Here is a 16529-nt window from a genome sequence, read left to right as displayed (position 1 = left end):
CCGTCCCTCTGCGCCCCTCTTCCCACTTTTGCCAGACGCGACTCTGAATGACATCAACGGATCCGGCTGAGCTGGCTCCCCGAGCCGCTCTCAACAAGTTGCGCAACCTCGGGTCATTGCAAACGCTTAACATCCGATCTCAACTTTCTCTGTCACACTTGAGATCCTCTTCTAGATTCAATCTCTCTTTAAACTTGATTACGACCTGTCTCGTCCAGCGACAATGCTCTGAGTTTTGGCTGGCCGCCACAAAACGCATGCGCCCAGTCAAACTATGATAAAACCAACAGCCAGAAACACCAATTGCTCCCTGAAACAATGAGACATTCCCGAGCCACCTTGAAGGGTCTGACTAGACTCTCTTCGAGGCTTCACACTCGCGCCCCTCGAAGGAGGATCTCCCGCTTGCCGATCCTCCCGCATCGACAGCACCGCCACCTCTTCACGTCCTCATCCAAGCGCGATGCCAAGCAGGACCAACAACGATCTACGTTGCCCGTTGCAGTAATCACCGGCGGACTTTTCATCTGGTGGCTTTACCCTTCTGACGACTTTGCACAGCTTTCAAGCAAGAAGGGGAAGGGCAGGCAACGCCAGGAGCATCAAGAACAGCACCAGGATACGCAGAAGAAGCCAGATGACGCCTCCAGCCCCGAAGAAGACCAGCCCGCCTGGGCCAACTTTGCCCGTCGCTTCGAGGCCTTTTGTACCATAAACGATGTCGAGTTTTCGACCTTTTCCGACAAGATTGTCAACTACTTCCTCCCAGAGTGGTCTAGAATGATACCCGGCTATGTTCGGAAGCTTCAGCGCGAATTGTCCATGTCACCAGGCTCTCTGGCCGATGAGATATGGCAGGATGCACATGACCCTTTGGTCAATCCTGAAATCCGGTACTCTGCTGAGGTTCGCGTTTCATCCGAACTTTGCGATGAAGAAAAGGCCTATCTGGCGAGACGAAAGCGAGTCGCCCGGATAGGCTTGGCAAGGTACCTCGGACTCGAGGAGGATGAGGTTCACCCCGACGATGTTCCAACTATTGCCATGTGTGGTTCCGGCGGAGGTTTGAGAGCGCTCATTGCCGGAACTGGCTCAATACTGGCAACTGAAGAAGATGGCCTGCTTGACTGTGTGACCTACACCTCTGGTGTGAGTGGTTCATGCTGGCTTCAGGCACTCAGTCTTACTTCATTCAACAAGGGAAAAGTTAGCAACCTTTTGGAACACCTCAAGGCCAGGGCATCAACGCACATTGCCTATCCTCCAGTGGCTTTCCAATCTCTCGCCTCGATGCCAACCAACAAGTACCTCCTCAGCGGCATGGTAGAGAAGCTCAAGGGTGATCCCAAGGCTGATTTCGGCCTGGTCGATGTGTACGGTGTCTTGCTAGCTGCACGATATTTGGTGCCCAAGGGAGATCTCGGGGTTAACGACCGCGACTTCAAACTCTCCAACCAGCGTCAGTACATTCAGTATGGACAACTTCCTCTGCCCATTTACACTGCTGTGCGTCACGAGATACCAGACCTGCCGGCATCCACGTCGCAAAACCCTATCGAATCTGAAATAGCCAAGGAAGAGGCGAAGAAGGAGGCTTGGTTCCAATGGTTCGAAATCACTCCTTATGAGTTCTTCTGCGAAGAATTTGGAGCCGGAATTCCCACTTGGGCTCTTGGTCGCAAGTTCAACGAGGGCAAGGATGTTCCTCCTGAGCATGGCTTCCACCTCCCGGAGATTCGATTGCCTCTGCTGATGGGCGTCTTCGGTAGTGCTTTCTGTGCCACGCTCAGCCATTACTACCGAGAGATCAAGCCTTTGGTTCAGGGCTTGGCTGGGTTTGGAACTATCGACGAACTCATCTCGACCCGCGACGATGACTTGGTCAAGGTTCACCCCATTGATCCCGCGAGGATACCCAACTTTGCCTACGGCATGCATGGCAAACTCGAAAAGACCACTCCTACCAGCATCTACGACAATGAGTACATCCAACTCATGGACGCTGGAATGTCCAACAACCTGCCCATCTATCCCCTACTCCGACCTGGCCGTGACGTTGACGTTGTCATTGCATTCGATGCCTCAGCCGACATCAAGACGGACAACTGGCTCTCTGTTGCAGATGGATATGCCCGTCAACGTGGTATCAAGGGCTGGCCTGTGGGAATTGGTTGGCCAAAGGAAGGGGAGACCGCCTCTCAAGTCGCTAAGGAGCTCGACGATGCTCAGGCCAAGTCTACCTACGAGGCAGAGGCCAAGCTTCAAGAAGCCAAGCAGGAGCAGAAGGAACTCCGCAGGGAGGCTCATGAAGAAGGAAAGGCTGTCATGGCTGAGGATGAAAAGACCAAATTTGAGCACGGAGACCAAGAGTCTGGTGACTTGGGATACTGCACCGTCTGGGTTGGAACCAACCAGGAGCGTAGCTCTGAGCCGCCTCCTCCATCCAAGGCCATCTCGGGTCCGACGTCGTGGAAGCTCATGGAGCCTGATGCCGGCATCACAGTCGTCTACATGCCCCTTCTATCCAACGAGAAGGTGCCTGGCATCTCTCCTGGATCAACTGACTTCCTGAGTACCTGGAATTTCATCTATACCCCTGATCAGATCGACAGCGTCGTCAAGCTGGCACGGGCAAACTACGAGGAGGGAAAGCAACAGGTCCGAGACACCGTTCGTGCAGTTTATCAGCGCAAGAAGAAGCTCCGCGAGGCAGCCGAAAAATCTCAGCGCCAGGACAGGTATAGAGCCCTCATGCGGAGAGGTGAGGGAGTCCGACTAGGCCAGGGGGATCATTTCAGTTGAGGTTGGAGCAGAGAATTCAATATTCCATGACAGAGTGACAGCTGAGGACATGGATACATATGTAATATACCCGAGACGGAAGCAGAGCAGAGAAGAGCAGTGCGTAAATGTAAATCTTTGATTTTGACTCGCCATTTTTCGAGGAGTTTTGTCATTGTTCTACATTGTATCTTACATTGACATTTCCCATCCCGATCCTCTGGGGACCTTGTGCTCCCATGCATTTTTATACACGGCCCAAAGAGTTTTTGGGCCAAGAATTTGTTTGTGTTGTCATCTCATTATCCGCACATACAGGCAGACGCCGTGCACCCATCACCGACATCCCGGTCATGAATACGTAAGGTATATATCCAACGCGGAGGCACTCCACTCCTCAAGCTTAGATGATCTCTCCGATATCAATGTGAGGCGCCTTCCAGGGCTTGGCGCCCTCCTCGAGCATGTCGCTCGGTACCCGTACCTTGTTGCTGGGACTGTACAGGTACCACGCCTTGAGGGCGTTCATCGAGGCGTTCCATCTGGCGATGTCGAGGCTGGGGCCTGAGCCCTCGCCGAGCTTCTCGGGGCCGCTGTAGACACCGACGACGAAGACGGGAGTTCGTGAGAGACGACCCGTCTCACTCTCAAGGCGGGCGATGGGGGCCTCGAAGCCCTCTCGCGCGCAGAGCATGGCGAGCTCACGTGTGGGCAGCTGGAACTGGAACATGGAGGAGACGTCGACGTCCCGGGAGAGGATGTGGGACTTGACAAAGTCGCGGGTGGCATCACGGCCGCAGTGGGTGTAGATGGCGCCGACAACGGCCTGGACAAACGAGGCATATGCCTCGTGCTGGTAATATTTGTAGCCCTCCTCGCCCGTCTTGGGCATGGCCACCATGTCTCCAAACTCATCGTCGAGAACCACTCGGCTGCTGATGCCGCGACGTTCCACATACCGGTCCGTGATATCAGAATTGGCGCGGACGTAGCCCCATCGAGTCTGCAGACCCGACGCCTCCGGCTTCCACTGCAGCAGACCCGGGTCGACCTCCTCGCCAGGTGCGGCGGCGGCCTCAACACCCCAGCGGCGGGCTATTTGGTGGAGAGACTCCTTGCCGGCGTATGCCCGCAGGGCCTCGTAGAGGAGGGACATGGGCAGACGAGGCCACTTGCACACCAGATACTCGAGGACATGGTAGTTGATGAATGTGCTTCCGAGGAAGGCAAGGTTGGAGTTGTTGAAGCTGGGGTTCTTGTCGGCGGAGGGGACGATGAGGGCCCGGGCGAGCGTCTCCAAGGGGATCTTGCTGGAGAGGGATAACCGGGCATGGAGGGCTGCGAGCTTTGCGGACTCTGCGGCGCGCTGAGGGGCAGGAGAGGGGAGGGATGTGCGCGCCTGGGGGTCAATGGGGATGTCGTCGATGATATCGTGCGAGGCGGCAACCGAGGAGGCCTGACGTCTAGTGGTGGCGGTCGTGGGTGTCGTTGTCGTGAAGGCCGAGAGGACGAAGGGTTGCCTCGCCGCCGGTCTCGCCATGGCGGCGCCGGAGCGGGCACGCAGCAATTGGCCGCCCCATTGATCGAGCCGTACCCGCTTCATCGAGCCAGAAGATTCCCTCTGTCCCAGAGTTCCCAATTCCCGGCGTTGTAGGTTTGGTCGGATCTGTGGTTTGTCGCGGAGCGGTCGAAGGGCCGGGAGCGTGGGCGTCGAACTTCCGAAAAACTTCTGCGGGCACCAAAGCCTCGACTGGAGTCGTGTGAGCGTGGGTTCAGCCGGGGTGTGGTGTCCCGGAATAACTCGCGGCCCGGGTATGCCTCTCGCCTGGGCGGGCCGCGGGCCAGCCTTGATGGGACCTCATCTGCTCACGACAACCAATTCAACGTCGCAATTGCGCTCTCTAACCCTTTTCTCAACGTCCATTGTCAAGTGATTCAAGATGGTATGTAAACTCCTCACCTAAAACGGTGATACGGCGCTGATAATTGACCTAGGGCGGCGGCGGAAAAGTCCCGTAAGTTGACCTCCCGACCGAGACGACGCACCGAGATCGAGCGATTCTGACCCCGTTCCCAACAGTTACCCCAAGCACGTCTGGTCCCCGGCCGGTGGTTGGTACGCGCAGCCTTCCAACTGGCGAGCCAACACCCTGATTGCCGGCGTCGTCATGGCCGGCATCGTCGCCGTGACCTGGAAGTTCAGCGCCGAGCGAGAAACCTGGGCGCACAGGCCCGAGCCCGGACAGTGGTACGCCAGCCGACGGTATGTTTCGAACTCCTTCACAGCTCGATCGACGAGTTTTATCTCTTCAGGATACTGACGTGATGGGTACAGCTGGTCGAAGCAGCTGGTTCAATGGGACAAGGAGGATGCGGAGAAGGCGGAAAAGAGCTCTTAGAGGCCGGATATAAAGGCACTGTGTACAAATTCCCGCGGCAGATGAACAACCTCATGTTTTGAAAGAGAAGCGCTTGTGCCGTGGTCCTTCTGTGATGTTTCCCTGAATTGCGACACTTCGTCATGGCTAACCGGCAATCTAGCTTGTAGAGCCTCTAGCCAAGCTTGACTGACTGAAAAGATGCCATTGAACAGTCAATATACTTGCTGGATCATAGCTCAGACTACGAATTACTTCGTTTTGAGGTCAACTGGTCGTTGAATCGCTTTTCTGTCGCCGGGTTGATGGGCAAATCAGAACATCTCTAAATGTGCTTATGGTGGCGCGTAAAGCCGTCTCATTTCCGGGATGACTGCTTTGGCATTTACACAAATAGCCCTGAGTTCTTCACCTTTCTTTACCTCGAGTATTGAGATGCGCTTTCTCCTTTACTGACTTGATCACAGGAGTCGGGGCTGATGTCTTTGTAGATGTTGACTTTGAAGTATGGTACAAAGCCTCACTACTCGCACTTCTGCACCCCTCCCTCGAAATCAAGTACCGAGATGCAAGCCTCACTCCTTGCACAATTGTTCACAAGTTGCGTTTCAATGTAACCCTCCTGGGCATCTCAACAACCATCCGCTTACAAGGGAAAATAGATTTACAAGGCAGATTCAAGGCATAGTTGGCAGTTTTCGCGATGCTAAGATTGTGAATTGGAGAATTGAACCACTTTCACAGAATGTGTATTCTGAGCTCTTGAACTAATGGATATCTCTATGGTATACGGTGTATCCACCAGGCACAGCCTGCCAATATTGGATGACATTCACAACCATCCGTTTGTAACTTGAGGAAATCTACGAACAAGCCCTTAAGCCACTTGAACAACAAACAGCCTTCCATGTGGATTCCTTATTGGACAGCCTTATGGCGAGATGGGCACATCATGCAGGAGGTATACTCTTTGTTTCTATATAGAGGATTCAGATACGAGTTATTCAAGGGGGAGCGGAACTAGACAGAGAGCAATTCTGACTTGTGAGAGAACCATGTCGCTTAGATTTGAATTAATCATGGGTGATAACCAAACAACTCGCCAATGGCTATCGATGTTTAAACTTTGAACCCGGCCACTGAGTTCTTATTGCATCATCCAGATATCCTGGACACCCTCGGAAGTTGTAACTCTGATTGCCCAACTCCCAACTGTTACACCAGACTGAAATCCAGCCTGACTTCCTAATGCATCTCGCGATAACGGGAAGCCATAGCCTTGTGCATGTTCCGACACAGCCCATCTTGCGCGCCCTGGTAGAGTGCCTTAGGCACTGCATATGCCCGATAATCACTCATTCATGCAGAGCCTTGCACATGACACACCGAGGAAACGAGTGCAACTAGCAGAGGTCGACTGTGAATCATTGGACCATGAGGCTCCTTTCAAGACAAGTCGTGGTGGGGGGGCAGTGCAGAGCCAGCCTGCTTCAGTGAACCACAGTGAACCACATGGACGAACCAGGCCAGGTACAAGTCTCAGGGTCCAGGGGTACTTTGTCATGGCAAGGATTAAGCTGTCCTCCCCCACTTTGTCCCGCGGCCACTGAGGTACTACCGGCCCCAAGCTCGGTACACCAGCTGGCAGTCGGCGAACTGTGTGTTTGACGGCACCCGACGGCGCCTCATCTAGAACTTGTTTGCTCCGCCGTCATGGACTCGTAGAAGCTGCCTCGTTGGCTGCTTACTGAAGCGATGTTTTAAGTGCGATTCCCCCCTCTCTTCACCTCAAACGAAATACCCATTTACAGGGCTGTTGTCTTGTTGACCGTGGCCTCGTTTGCTCTACTGTGAAGGTCCATGCGCGGGGAAACCTCAGGCTCGTCGTCATCTCCAAACGAAACGAGGCTCCGACCTTCCTCCGGCATCCATTGTCTTCCAAAACAACTTGATCACCGAACACCTAAAAGCTTGATACCACCTATCCTTTTGTTTCTCCCTCTCCTCCTTCAACAGTATTGGGATCTTTTTCCATCTCTACACACCTTGCACACCCTGCAGCACCTCTCGTTGTGTCTGCGGGAATCCATGTCCTAGCCTGTCTTAGCTCATCTGGGCCTTGGCTGGCAGCGCATCAGTGCATCACTCACTGGCACCTTTACCTGCTTGGGTCGCCTCCTCGCCACCGCTCTAACATCACCGTTTCCAACCTTACGTCGACTACACCTCAACGCTCTGGCAGCCCTGTCTGGACTGGAAATCGGATCTTTTGATACCCTTTCTTTCTCACCTATATCGCCTTCTTAATTCCTCGATACTACTTTCCCCGCCTTATGAACCGATACCCTTCCTCCGGCCTGCGTTACTAATCCCCAACGCTTCTCGACCATCGACTTACGCAAGATCTATTGCGACCACTCTCACAACACCCGGCTTCCATCTATTTCGGTACTCGATTCGCAAGCTCGTCTTTCAGTCTGGCTTCTCGCGCTTTTCGCCTCGCCGGCCTTGCTGTCGGCCTTGGTTTGAGTGCCTTGACTGCGTACCAACGCAGCCAAGCGCAGATGGCTTCGCAAGGCGAGCACCATGTCCACCTCGATGCAACCGCTGGCCGCGAGGTTGTATTCTGCCACGCCTGCTCCAACGAGTGGTATCGTGACGATCACGGCTTGACGTGTCCGGAATGTCATGGGGAGATCACCGAGATTGTATGCTACCCGTCCTTGCTGCACTATCCAGACTGCTCACTGAATGCCCAGATCGATCCCGACAATGATCCTCGCGACCTTGAACACCGTTCTTCTGCCTCCACCTCGCCTGAAATTGGCCCGTTTCGATACCACGATGACGACTCCGATCCGGAAGAGGGCAATATCGATGAGCACCTCGGGCCGCATGGCTTTGGCTTTCGGCGCAGTGTTCGGGATGGTCCGGACCCGCACCACCATAATCCTGCCGTCGACCCAGTTCTCGAGCGTTTCCTCGACATGATCCAGGGGTTTGCTCCCTCTCGAAGACCTGGTGGACCCGGTGGCTCATTTCCTTCAAGTCCCGGTGAACGACCTGGCGATCATGACCCCTTTGCACCCCGCATACACCGGACAACCTTCACTTCTGGGCCCTTTGGGGGCGGCACAACATCTGTGACCATTGTGTCAGGACCGATCCACGGATCGCGAGGTGGTCCTCCCATGCAAGGCGCCGACCCATTCCAAATGTACGCACAACCCCCTCCAAGTCGCCCCCAGGGACCAAACGGCCTACGGGTCATGGCTGTGACCATGACAATAGGAGCTAACCAACGTGCCAGGCTCTTCTCAAATATGATGCGTGATATTGGGCCACCGGGTGAGGGCAACCAAGGAGGCGATGAAGGGCCTGGGGGAGGACCACCTCCTGGATTCGCTCGAAGCCTGCATGACATTCTAAGCCTCCTTAACCCCGCGAATGCCATGGCTGGCGATGCTGTCTACTCTCAAGAGGCTCTGGATCGGATCATTACTGGACTGATGGAGGCAAACCCTCAGTCAAATGCCGCTCCGCCAGCCACAGAAGAAGCTCTCCGGAACTTGGAGCGGAAACCAGTGAATAAGGAGATGCTGGGAACTGAGGGAAAGGCGGAATGTACCATCTGCATTGACGAAATGAAGGAGGGTGATATGGCTACATTCCTGCCATGTAAACATTGGTTCCACGAGGATTGCGTTGTTCTGTGGTTGAAGGAGCACAACACTTGTCCGATTTGCCGCACCCCGATCGAAAAGAATGATCGCAGCGGCAATAACAATAATGCCAGCAACAACAACAATAGTGGCAACAATAGCAGCAACCGACCTCAGGGATCGCCGTCGGGACAGAGTTCAGGTCGGCCGAGTCCATTTGGACCACCCCCTGGGTTTGGAGGAGGTTCGGGCTGGTTTTCTGGGGGCTCACCCGGCTGGGGAGGATCCGCTGAAAATGCTGGTGGTCCCCCGTCAAGGCCTGTTCGATACTCACGCCCTCCAAGCCAGAGTCAAAGTCGTCTGAACGAGGCTTTACGGAATATCTCGTCGATGCAACGAGAGCGGGAGCGTGATCGTGACCGAGATCGTGATCGTGATCGTGGAACATCATCCGGATTCAGTTACGATACTTCTCGTATGCAGAGGCGTAGTTCGCACTCTCCCACAAGCCCCCGGGCGGCGGCCCCTGGTGAGCATGGAGCGCGGATGAGGCAGAGGAGTCCTTCAGAGAGCAGTCGGCGGACGGAAGATTCGGATCAACGGCGGCAAGGCCACGGGCCCATAAGCTGGCTCCGTGATCGGTTCGGCAGCGGCTCCGGTAATGGGTCGTCGCGTGACGGAAGACGACAGTAGGGCTATGAATCGCCCTTCCGTTTAGGAATTGCTCTGGATGCGATTCCAGATGAACTAATTCTTCGCATTCTCTGGTTGACGGGGTTTCGGGGTAGTACAACGCCCGATGAGGGTAGTCGCTAAGCACTCGGCATCCCAGTGCTACGTTCCTAGACGACTCGGCCACGAGGCTTGGGGCTTTTGGAGAGGGGCTTGAAGAAAGATAACAGCCCCCCTGTTGGTTTTATGTATGGGATAGAGAATCATGTTAGAGGGTCGACAGAACAGGAACAAGGAGTGGACAGGCTTGGAAGTGAGCCGCGAGCGGCATTGGTGGTTGGTTGAATGAACGAACGAATCAAGATTAGGGATACCCACATTGAAACGAAGATTGCTATTGTCCTGATTCTTGACATGAATGTCTGTTTAGTGTATGCCAAAGGATAGTGTGAAACCCAGGATAATGAACAAATGATGTTGGATGTTGGTCCTTACCTTTCGTGTTGGTAGCATTGGACGTCTACAGATCTATACGAGTTACCCCTAGCTATCCATCCACACCTTTTAGCTGAAGAAGGTTAAGTGTGTGGCATCAACCTACATGAGCCGTGCTTCCTGAAACGCGAAGTTAGCGCCTCTCGATACGTCGTGCGAAGCCAGGGGACACGCGTTGGACATATTCATGTAAATACGAACTTCTGTATGAAGCCTTTTAAACTCAAACCGGTTATACCTACATGGACCTGTTCAGGCGCTGGGGGAAGCCCCCTGATAGCTTGTGTGTGGGAAGCAGACTCCCAATTATGCCATCTACTTAAACGGGATCTGCAAAGAGAAGATGGCAAGAGATAACCGGTGGTTCCACGGGTTGAGAAGAGGTTTGCTTTTGTGCGGACAACTGTTTTCATTGACCAATGGCCATGAATGCGCTTTGGAAAGTGAGAATGCGTGAACTCAGTTGTGAGGCGAGTTGATGAAGAGGGAACAAGGAAGCATCGGAAATTAAAGAGAACAAACTCTGGCTAGAGGAACATGTTTACAAAAATAGACCAGCAGTCACAATTACGGATGTGATCGTATTCCGGTTACCGAATGCTTACAAGTAGAACTGGCAAGCAGCAGAGGCAACTTGTGGAGCATCATCTTCACGACTCCATCTCGGGAGATGAGGAAGTTGTCGATTCGCAAGGCTGATTCGGCAACAAGTGCCGTGCTTCGTCTCGTCCCTTGCACCTACAGCACATGCAAGTTGAAGCCTTGTTTGTGATATCACTGCGTTTTGTTTCAAGCGGGCAGGTGGACCCAGGTCTCAGTTGGGATGGATCCCTCGGATGGTTTAGATCTCAACGGCACGAGTCAGTGGAAGGGGGTTTAGATGCAATTTCCCCTGTTGGATGCATCGGATTTCGTATAACAAGATTGGGCCTTTTTGACGACGGGGACTTTGTTGGGACGAATGCTATATCCGAACGAGCCTCCTTATTCGCGGCGCCGTCTAGTTAGTGTAGACGGAAACCCACTCAGTTGCTTCTGTCTAATCTTGGGCCTTGTCGGATTCGATGAGGCTAGTCCGTATGCTGCTTCACGACTTGCCCTTTCGTATCGTTCTTGAGGACTCGGACACTTGAGGGATCCATTTCGGTTCCACGCCACCGCAGGCTAGCCCTGTCGGTAGTCCTTCTGAGGCGTTGTTTGACAGCTTCCGCACAGCGGGAGAGGCGCACCGGATTCTTGTCAAAAGGAGACGACGGGTATAAGAGGAGGCCGTGACAGCCACAGAACTCTAGAGTTTGTCTCTCAACGAGCAATCCAACTCCTTACACTCTTTCCAAGCTCGACTCTTACACTCTTTTCATTATGGTTTCTTCCAAGACTTTCTTCGTCACTCTGGCTGCCCTGGCCATGTCTGGGGTCCAGGCCAGCCCTTGCTACCCTCCCAACAAGAGCAGCTCGACTGAGGTTTCGACCACGGCCACGCTCAGCTCTACTGGCGTTTCTACCGTTCCCACGACCAGCACTACCGCCGAGGGCTCGATCAGCACCACCGAGGCCAAGGTCACCACCACCTTGTCTACTAGCACCACATCCGCTGCTGAGACTACCACCACTGCTGTCGAGACCACAACTACTGCCGCTGAGACTACGACTACGGCTGAGAGCTCTAAGGCCACGACCACTTCGACCCAGCCAAGCTCTCCTCCCTACCAGCCTCCTTCTCCTTACAACCCTCCCTCTCCCTACAACCCTTCATCTCCATACAACCCTCCTTCTTCCCCTTACAACCCTCCCAGCTATGAGTCTCCCAACTACTAAGATGGAAGGGCATAAACTGTCGTGAGGTTGAGTTGGAGTTGATACACATTGGGGAAACGGACCCAGTTTAATATTTCATTCTTTGGTTGGTGTTTGAAGAACGGACTTTTTGACAAAATGTCAAACTCCGGCCGCGGCGGTCGGAGCGTAGGAGAGACGAAAGCCGATGGGGACTAATTGTGGAAGAGTGGAAGAATGTCTGTAAGAAGAGAGATCGGCACTTATTGCAAATACATGATTGGCTGTAATTGCCCGCTCGGATAGATTCTTGACACCGCCACACATGGTAATGCACGCCTCGGCTCCGACCCCCCGGACTGTGGCGCCGTCGGTCGGAGGACCCATGTGGCCCGCCTCCCCGCTGCGCGAAAAATGGGACATGCCGAGGCATCGCGAACAGCGAGACAGCGACAATCTTAAACGCGGCGTCGATCATTGGCCAGGGGGGCTTGCCGCCTGTGGCTCTGCTGCAAGACTGATGTAACAGCGGTGATGCAGGCAGGCAGAATTGCTGCAGCTGCAGCTGTAGCTGTCCAGTAGCAGCGGAATGCCTGAGACGATGGTCTCCGTGTCCGGTCGGGATTCGCGAGACGAAGATGGCGGCGCATTGCGTCGCCTTGACTTCTTGGCCTCCCAAATCCGTCCTTGTATGACGCAGAGTGAAGTAGGCGGAAAGTATAAAGGAGGATCCATTAAGGTGCTCGGTTATGTTGATCCCTACGCAGGTCAGATAAAGATCAATTAACCCAGTAATATCAATTCTTTTCTCTATTATTGGTTCTCTCATCCATCTTTTATTTAAACGAGCCGTTGTCTCGTGGCATTCTTTCCTTTCGACAGGATTCAGGGTGTTCCTTCCAGATCTTCAGCTACGCGCGGACCTTGAATAAGTGGGAAGGGACGACGACGAAGCACCTTCTCTCCGCACTTTCGCGGTGTTTCATGTGATCGCCGCCAAAAACCTCCTCATCACCCCATCTTCATCGCTCTTCACCTCAAATCGTCACCATGGCCGAGTCTGTTCCTATCCCGGAACCCCCTGGGTATCCCCTCATTGGAAACTTGGGCGAGTTCACCACCAGCCCGTTGGCTGACTTGAAACGCCTGGCCGATACCTATGGTAAGCCCATACTGACTCCCAGGGAATCGGCTCAATAACTAAAAACTGACCCCCTCAAGGTCCCATCTTCAGACTACGCCTACCTGGCAAGTCTCCCATCTTTGCATCATCCAATGCCTTTGTCAACGAACTGTGTGACGAGAAGAGATTCCAGAAGACGCTCAAGTCTGTCCTGGGCGTGAGTAGACTTGTTCTTGGCACTAAAGCTCCAATTGACACGATGCAAACAGACTGTTCGAGAAGGCGTTCACGATGGTCTCTTTACGGCTTACAATGATGAGCCAAACTGGGGCAAGGCACATCGTATTTTGCTCCCTGCCTTTGGACCTCTCTCCATCCGCAGTATGTTTGATGAGATGCATGATATAGCTACCCAGATGTGCATGAAGTTCGCTCGCCACGGCCCTCAGACTCCCATCAACGCCTCGGATGATTTTACCCGTCTCGCCCTCGACACTCTTGCCCTTTGCTCCATGGGCTTTCGCTTCAACTCATATTACCGCGAGGAGCTGCACCCATTCATTCAGGCTATGGGAGACTTCCTTACTGAGTCTGGTGTGAGAAACAGACGCCCGACCTTTGCCCCTAACTTTCTCTACCGTGCAGCAAATGAGAAGTTCTTTGCCGACATCAAGGTCATGAAGGACCTGGCCGCTGAAGTTGTGGCCAACCGGAAGGAGAGGCCTAACGATCGAAAGGACCTGCTCACTGCCATGCTTGAGGGGGTTGACCCCCAGACTGGCGAGAAGCTCTCGGACGAAAACATTGGCAATCAGCTCGTCACATTCCTGATTGCTGGCCATGAGACGACCTCGGGTACACTGGCATTCTCTTTTTACAACCTACTCAAGCACCCAGAGGCCTATGAGAAAGCACAGCAAGAAGTCGACCAAGTCATTGGCCGTGGTCCCATCACCGTTGAACACCTCACCAAGCTCCCGTACCTTTCTGCTGTAGGTTCCCAAGGAGTCGTCTTCTTTGCATCCTGCTAATTGTTTCTTAGATCCTTAGAGAAACTCTACGACTCAATTCTCCAATCCCCGGCTTTGGTGTAGAGGCTATTGAAGATACGTTCCTAGGAGGCAAGTACCTCGTTAAGAAGGGGGAAATCGTGTCTTGCATGCTATCTAAAGCTCACCTCGACCCTGTCGTCTACGGCGACGATGCCGAAGCATTCCGCCCTGAGAGAATGCTGGACGAGAATTTCGAGAGGCTACAAAAGGAGCACTCCAATTGCTGGAAGCCTTTCGGAAATGGCAAACGCGCCTGTATTGGAAGACCCTTCGCCTGGCAGGAGGCCCTTCTCGCCTTGGCAATGCTCTTACAGAACTTCAACTTTACCATGGATGATTCCAACTACCAGCTCCAGATACAGGAGACGTTGACAATCAAACCAAAACACTTCAACATGCGAGCAACTCTTCGGCACGGCATGACGCCGACTGAACTCGAGACTGCCTTGGCTGGCCGAGGCGGCCATACTCATGCAACTTCAAGTACCAAGGCTTCTGCAGCTTCTGGTGCTGGGGGGGCCGGCGGAAAGCCCATCTCAATCTACTATGGCTCCAACAGCGGCACTTGCGAAGCCCTTGCTCAACGATTGGCCTCAGATGCGCCAGGCCACGGCTTCGCTGCTAAGAACATTGGCCCTCTAGACCAGGCCAAACAGAACCTCCCTGAGGATCATCCGGTTGTCATTGTCACTGCGTCCTACGAGGGCCAGCCCCCCTCCAACGCTGCTCATTTCATCAACTGGATGGAACGGCTGAGTGGACAGGAGATGGAAAAGGTTTCCTACGCCGTTTTCGCATGCGGCCACCATGACTGGGTTGAAACGTTCCACCGAATTCCCAAGCTTGTGGATGCAACTCTGGAGAAGAGGGGCGGAACTCGCCTTGTCCCCATGGGCAGTGCTGATGCCGCGGTCAGCGACATGTTCAGTGACTTTGAAGCATGGGAAGACGAAATCCTCTGGCCTGCTTTGAAGGAGAAGTACGGAGGTGATGGAGCCGATGGCAAAGCCGGCTCACAGCGAGGCTTGCTAGTGGAACTGTCGACTCCGAGAAAAACGAGACTTCGACAAGACGTTGAAGAAGCCTTGGTGGTTTCGGAGAAGACCCTTACCGCGTCGGGGCCTCCCAAGAAGAACATCGAGATCCAGCTCCCCACTGGTATGACATACAAGGCCGGCGACTATCTGGCCATCTTGCCCCTTAACCCCAAAACCACCGTCGGACGCGTCTTTCGCCGATTCGAGCTCGCTTGGGATGTCTTCTTCAAGATTCACTCAGATGGACCGACCACTCTCCCAACGAATACAGAAATCTCTGCGTACGACGTCTTCAGTGCGTATGTAGAGTTGTCGCAGCCGGCAACGAAGAGGGTAAGAATTGTCAGAACCTTGGCCATGGATATTTGCTAACATGATAAATAGAACATTCTTGCCTTGGTCGAAGCCACCGAAGACAAGGCTATTATTGAGGAGCTTGAAAAGCTTACTGGGGATGCATACGCTGAGGAAATTTCAGCCAAGAAGGCGTCGGTCCTTGATCTCCTTGAGAAGTACCCGGCCGTTGCCCTCCCTATCAGCTCATATCTTGCCATGTTGCCTCCGATGAGGGTCCGTCAATAGTAAGCCAACATTCTCTCTCCTCTCGAAGGACCCTTAACTAACTCATCCAGCTCTATCTCGTCTTCTCCACTTGCAAACTCTTCCAAGCTCACACTTACGTATTCTCTGCTCGACGCACCATCACTTTCTGGCCAGGGTCGCCATGTTGGTGTTGCGACACACTTCTTGTCGTCACTTTCCCCTGGAGAGAAGCTTCACGTCTCAGTCCGTCCTTCAGTTGCAGCTTTCCATCTCCCAAGTGATGCCGAAAACACGCCACTTATCTGCATTGCGGCTGGTACTGGTCTCGCGCCGTTCCGTGGTTTCATGCAAGAACGGGCCGCCATGCTTGCTGCGGGACGAAACCTCGCACCAGCCATGCTCTTCTTCGGTTGCCGCAACCCCGATATCGACGACCTCTATGCTGATGAATTCGATCGCTGGGAGAAGATGGGGGCAGTTTCGGTACGACGGGCCTACTCCCGAGCGACAGACAAGTCAGAGGGATGCAAGTACGTGCAGGACAGGCTCTATCACGACCGCGCCGACGTGTTCAAGTTGTGGAATCAGGGCGCCAAGGTGTACATCTGCGGAAGCCGGGAGGTTGGCAAGGCTGTGGAAGGTGTTTGTGTCCGTCTCGTCATGGAGTGGTCAGAGGAGCACATGAAGTGTGCTTCAACGGAAGAAAAGGCACGCGAATGGTTTGACAAGCATCGCAATGAGCGATTCGCCACGGATGTATTTGATTGAGTGATTATGAGGACTGAGCATGATAGGTTGAAGTGGAGGGTTTAACGGAATTGTGGTTTCTGGATAAAGAATGTCATGTATGAGGTTGGAAGAACTATGCCAGATTCGTTTCAATGTGCTATCTATTACTTCCTCAGAGTGCTCTATACTGTTCTTTGACCGTGGGTTGGGTCATTGCTCATGACAAGCTCGGTTTCCGTGTCCTATGATGGATTCATCACTCCCTCAGTCAAGCCTGGTTG

General features: G+C 53.6%; 6 protein-coding genes across 6 annotated transcripts; 5 read left to right on the top strand and 1 right to left on the bottom strand.

Moving 5' to 3' along the window:
- Positions 1 to 318: 318 nt before the first annotated feature.
- Positions 319 to 2802, top strand: LRP88_11947 (acyl transferase/acyl hydrolase/lysophospholipase; the record flags this gene model as incomplete). The annotated part of the gene is made up of 1 exon (XM_083248355.1): positions 319 to 2802. One exon carries the CDS (start codon positions 319 to 321, stop codon positions 2800 to 2802), a length of 2484 nt encoding a protein of 827 aa, XP_083095785.1.
- A 382-nt stretch (positions 2803 to 3184) lies between these two features.
- On the bottom strand, positions 3185 to 4321 carry LRP88_11946 (mitochondrial 54S ribosomal protein mL44; the record flags this gene model as incomplete). Its single annotated transcript, XM_083248354.1, has 1 exon — positions 3185 to 4321. One exon carries the CDS (start codon positions 4319 to 4321, stop codon positions 3185 to 3187), a length of 1137 nt encoding a protein of 378 aa, XP_083095784.1.
- A 400-nt stretch (positions 4322 to 4721) lies between these two features.
- Positions 4722 to 5180, top strand: LRP88_11945 (uncharacterized protein; the record flags this gene model as incomplete). The annotated part of the gene is made up of 4 exons (XM_083248353.1): positions 4722 to 4724; positions 4777 to 4796; positions 4862 to 5044; positions 5117 to 5180. 4 exons carry the CDS (start codon positions 4722 to 4724, stop codon positions 5178 to 5180), a joined length of 270 nt encoding a protein of 89 aa, XP_083095783.1.
- A 2565-nt stretch (positions 5181 to 7745) lies between these two features.
- Positions 7746 to 9514, top strand: LRP88_11944 (RING-H2 finger protein; the record flags this gene model as incomplete). Its single annotated transcript, XM_083248352.1, has 2 exons — positions 7746 to 7809; positions 7899 to 9514. The coding sequence occupies 2 exons, from the start codon at positions 7746 to 7748 to the stop codon at positions 9512 to 9514; spliced, it is 1680 nt and encodes a 559-aa protein (XP_083095782.1).
- Positions 9515 to 11350: 1836 nt separating this feature from the next.
- LRP88_11943 (uncharacterized protein) lies at positions 11351 to 11806 on the top strand (the record flags this gene model as incomplete). Its single annotated transcript, XM_083248351.1, has 1 exon — positions 11351 to 11806. One exon carries the CDS (start codon positions 11351 to 11353, stop codon positions 11804 to 11806), a length of 456 nt encoding a protein of 151 aa, XP_083095781.1.
- A 1008-nt stretch (positions 11807 to 12814) lies between these two features.
- On the top strand, positions 12815 to 16287 carry LRP88_11942 (cytochrome P450; the record flags this gene model as incomplete). The annotated part of the gene is made up of 6 exons (XM_083248350.1): positions 12815 to 12926; positions 12986 to 13104; positions 13157 to 13879; positions 13930 to 15309; positions 15361 to 15557; positions 15609 to 16287. 6 exons carry the CDS (start codon positions 12815 to 12817, stop codon positions 16285 to 16287), a joined length of 3210 nt encoding a protein of 1069 aa, XP_083095780.1.
- Between the last annotated feature and the right edge of the window lie 242 nt (positions 16288 to 16529).

Source organism: Fusarium phalaenopsidis, assembly GCF_050370095.1.
Source record: "Fusarium phalaenopsidis strain FUZ10S chromosome Unknown contig_32316, whole genome shotgun sequence".
NCBI lineage: Eukaryota > Fungi > Ascomycota > Sordariomycetes > Hypocreales > Nectriaceae > Fusarium > Fusarium phalaenopsidis.
The sequence above is the reverse complement of the archived record's forward strand: the minus strand, read 5'-3'. Positions and strand labels throughout refer to the sequence as shown.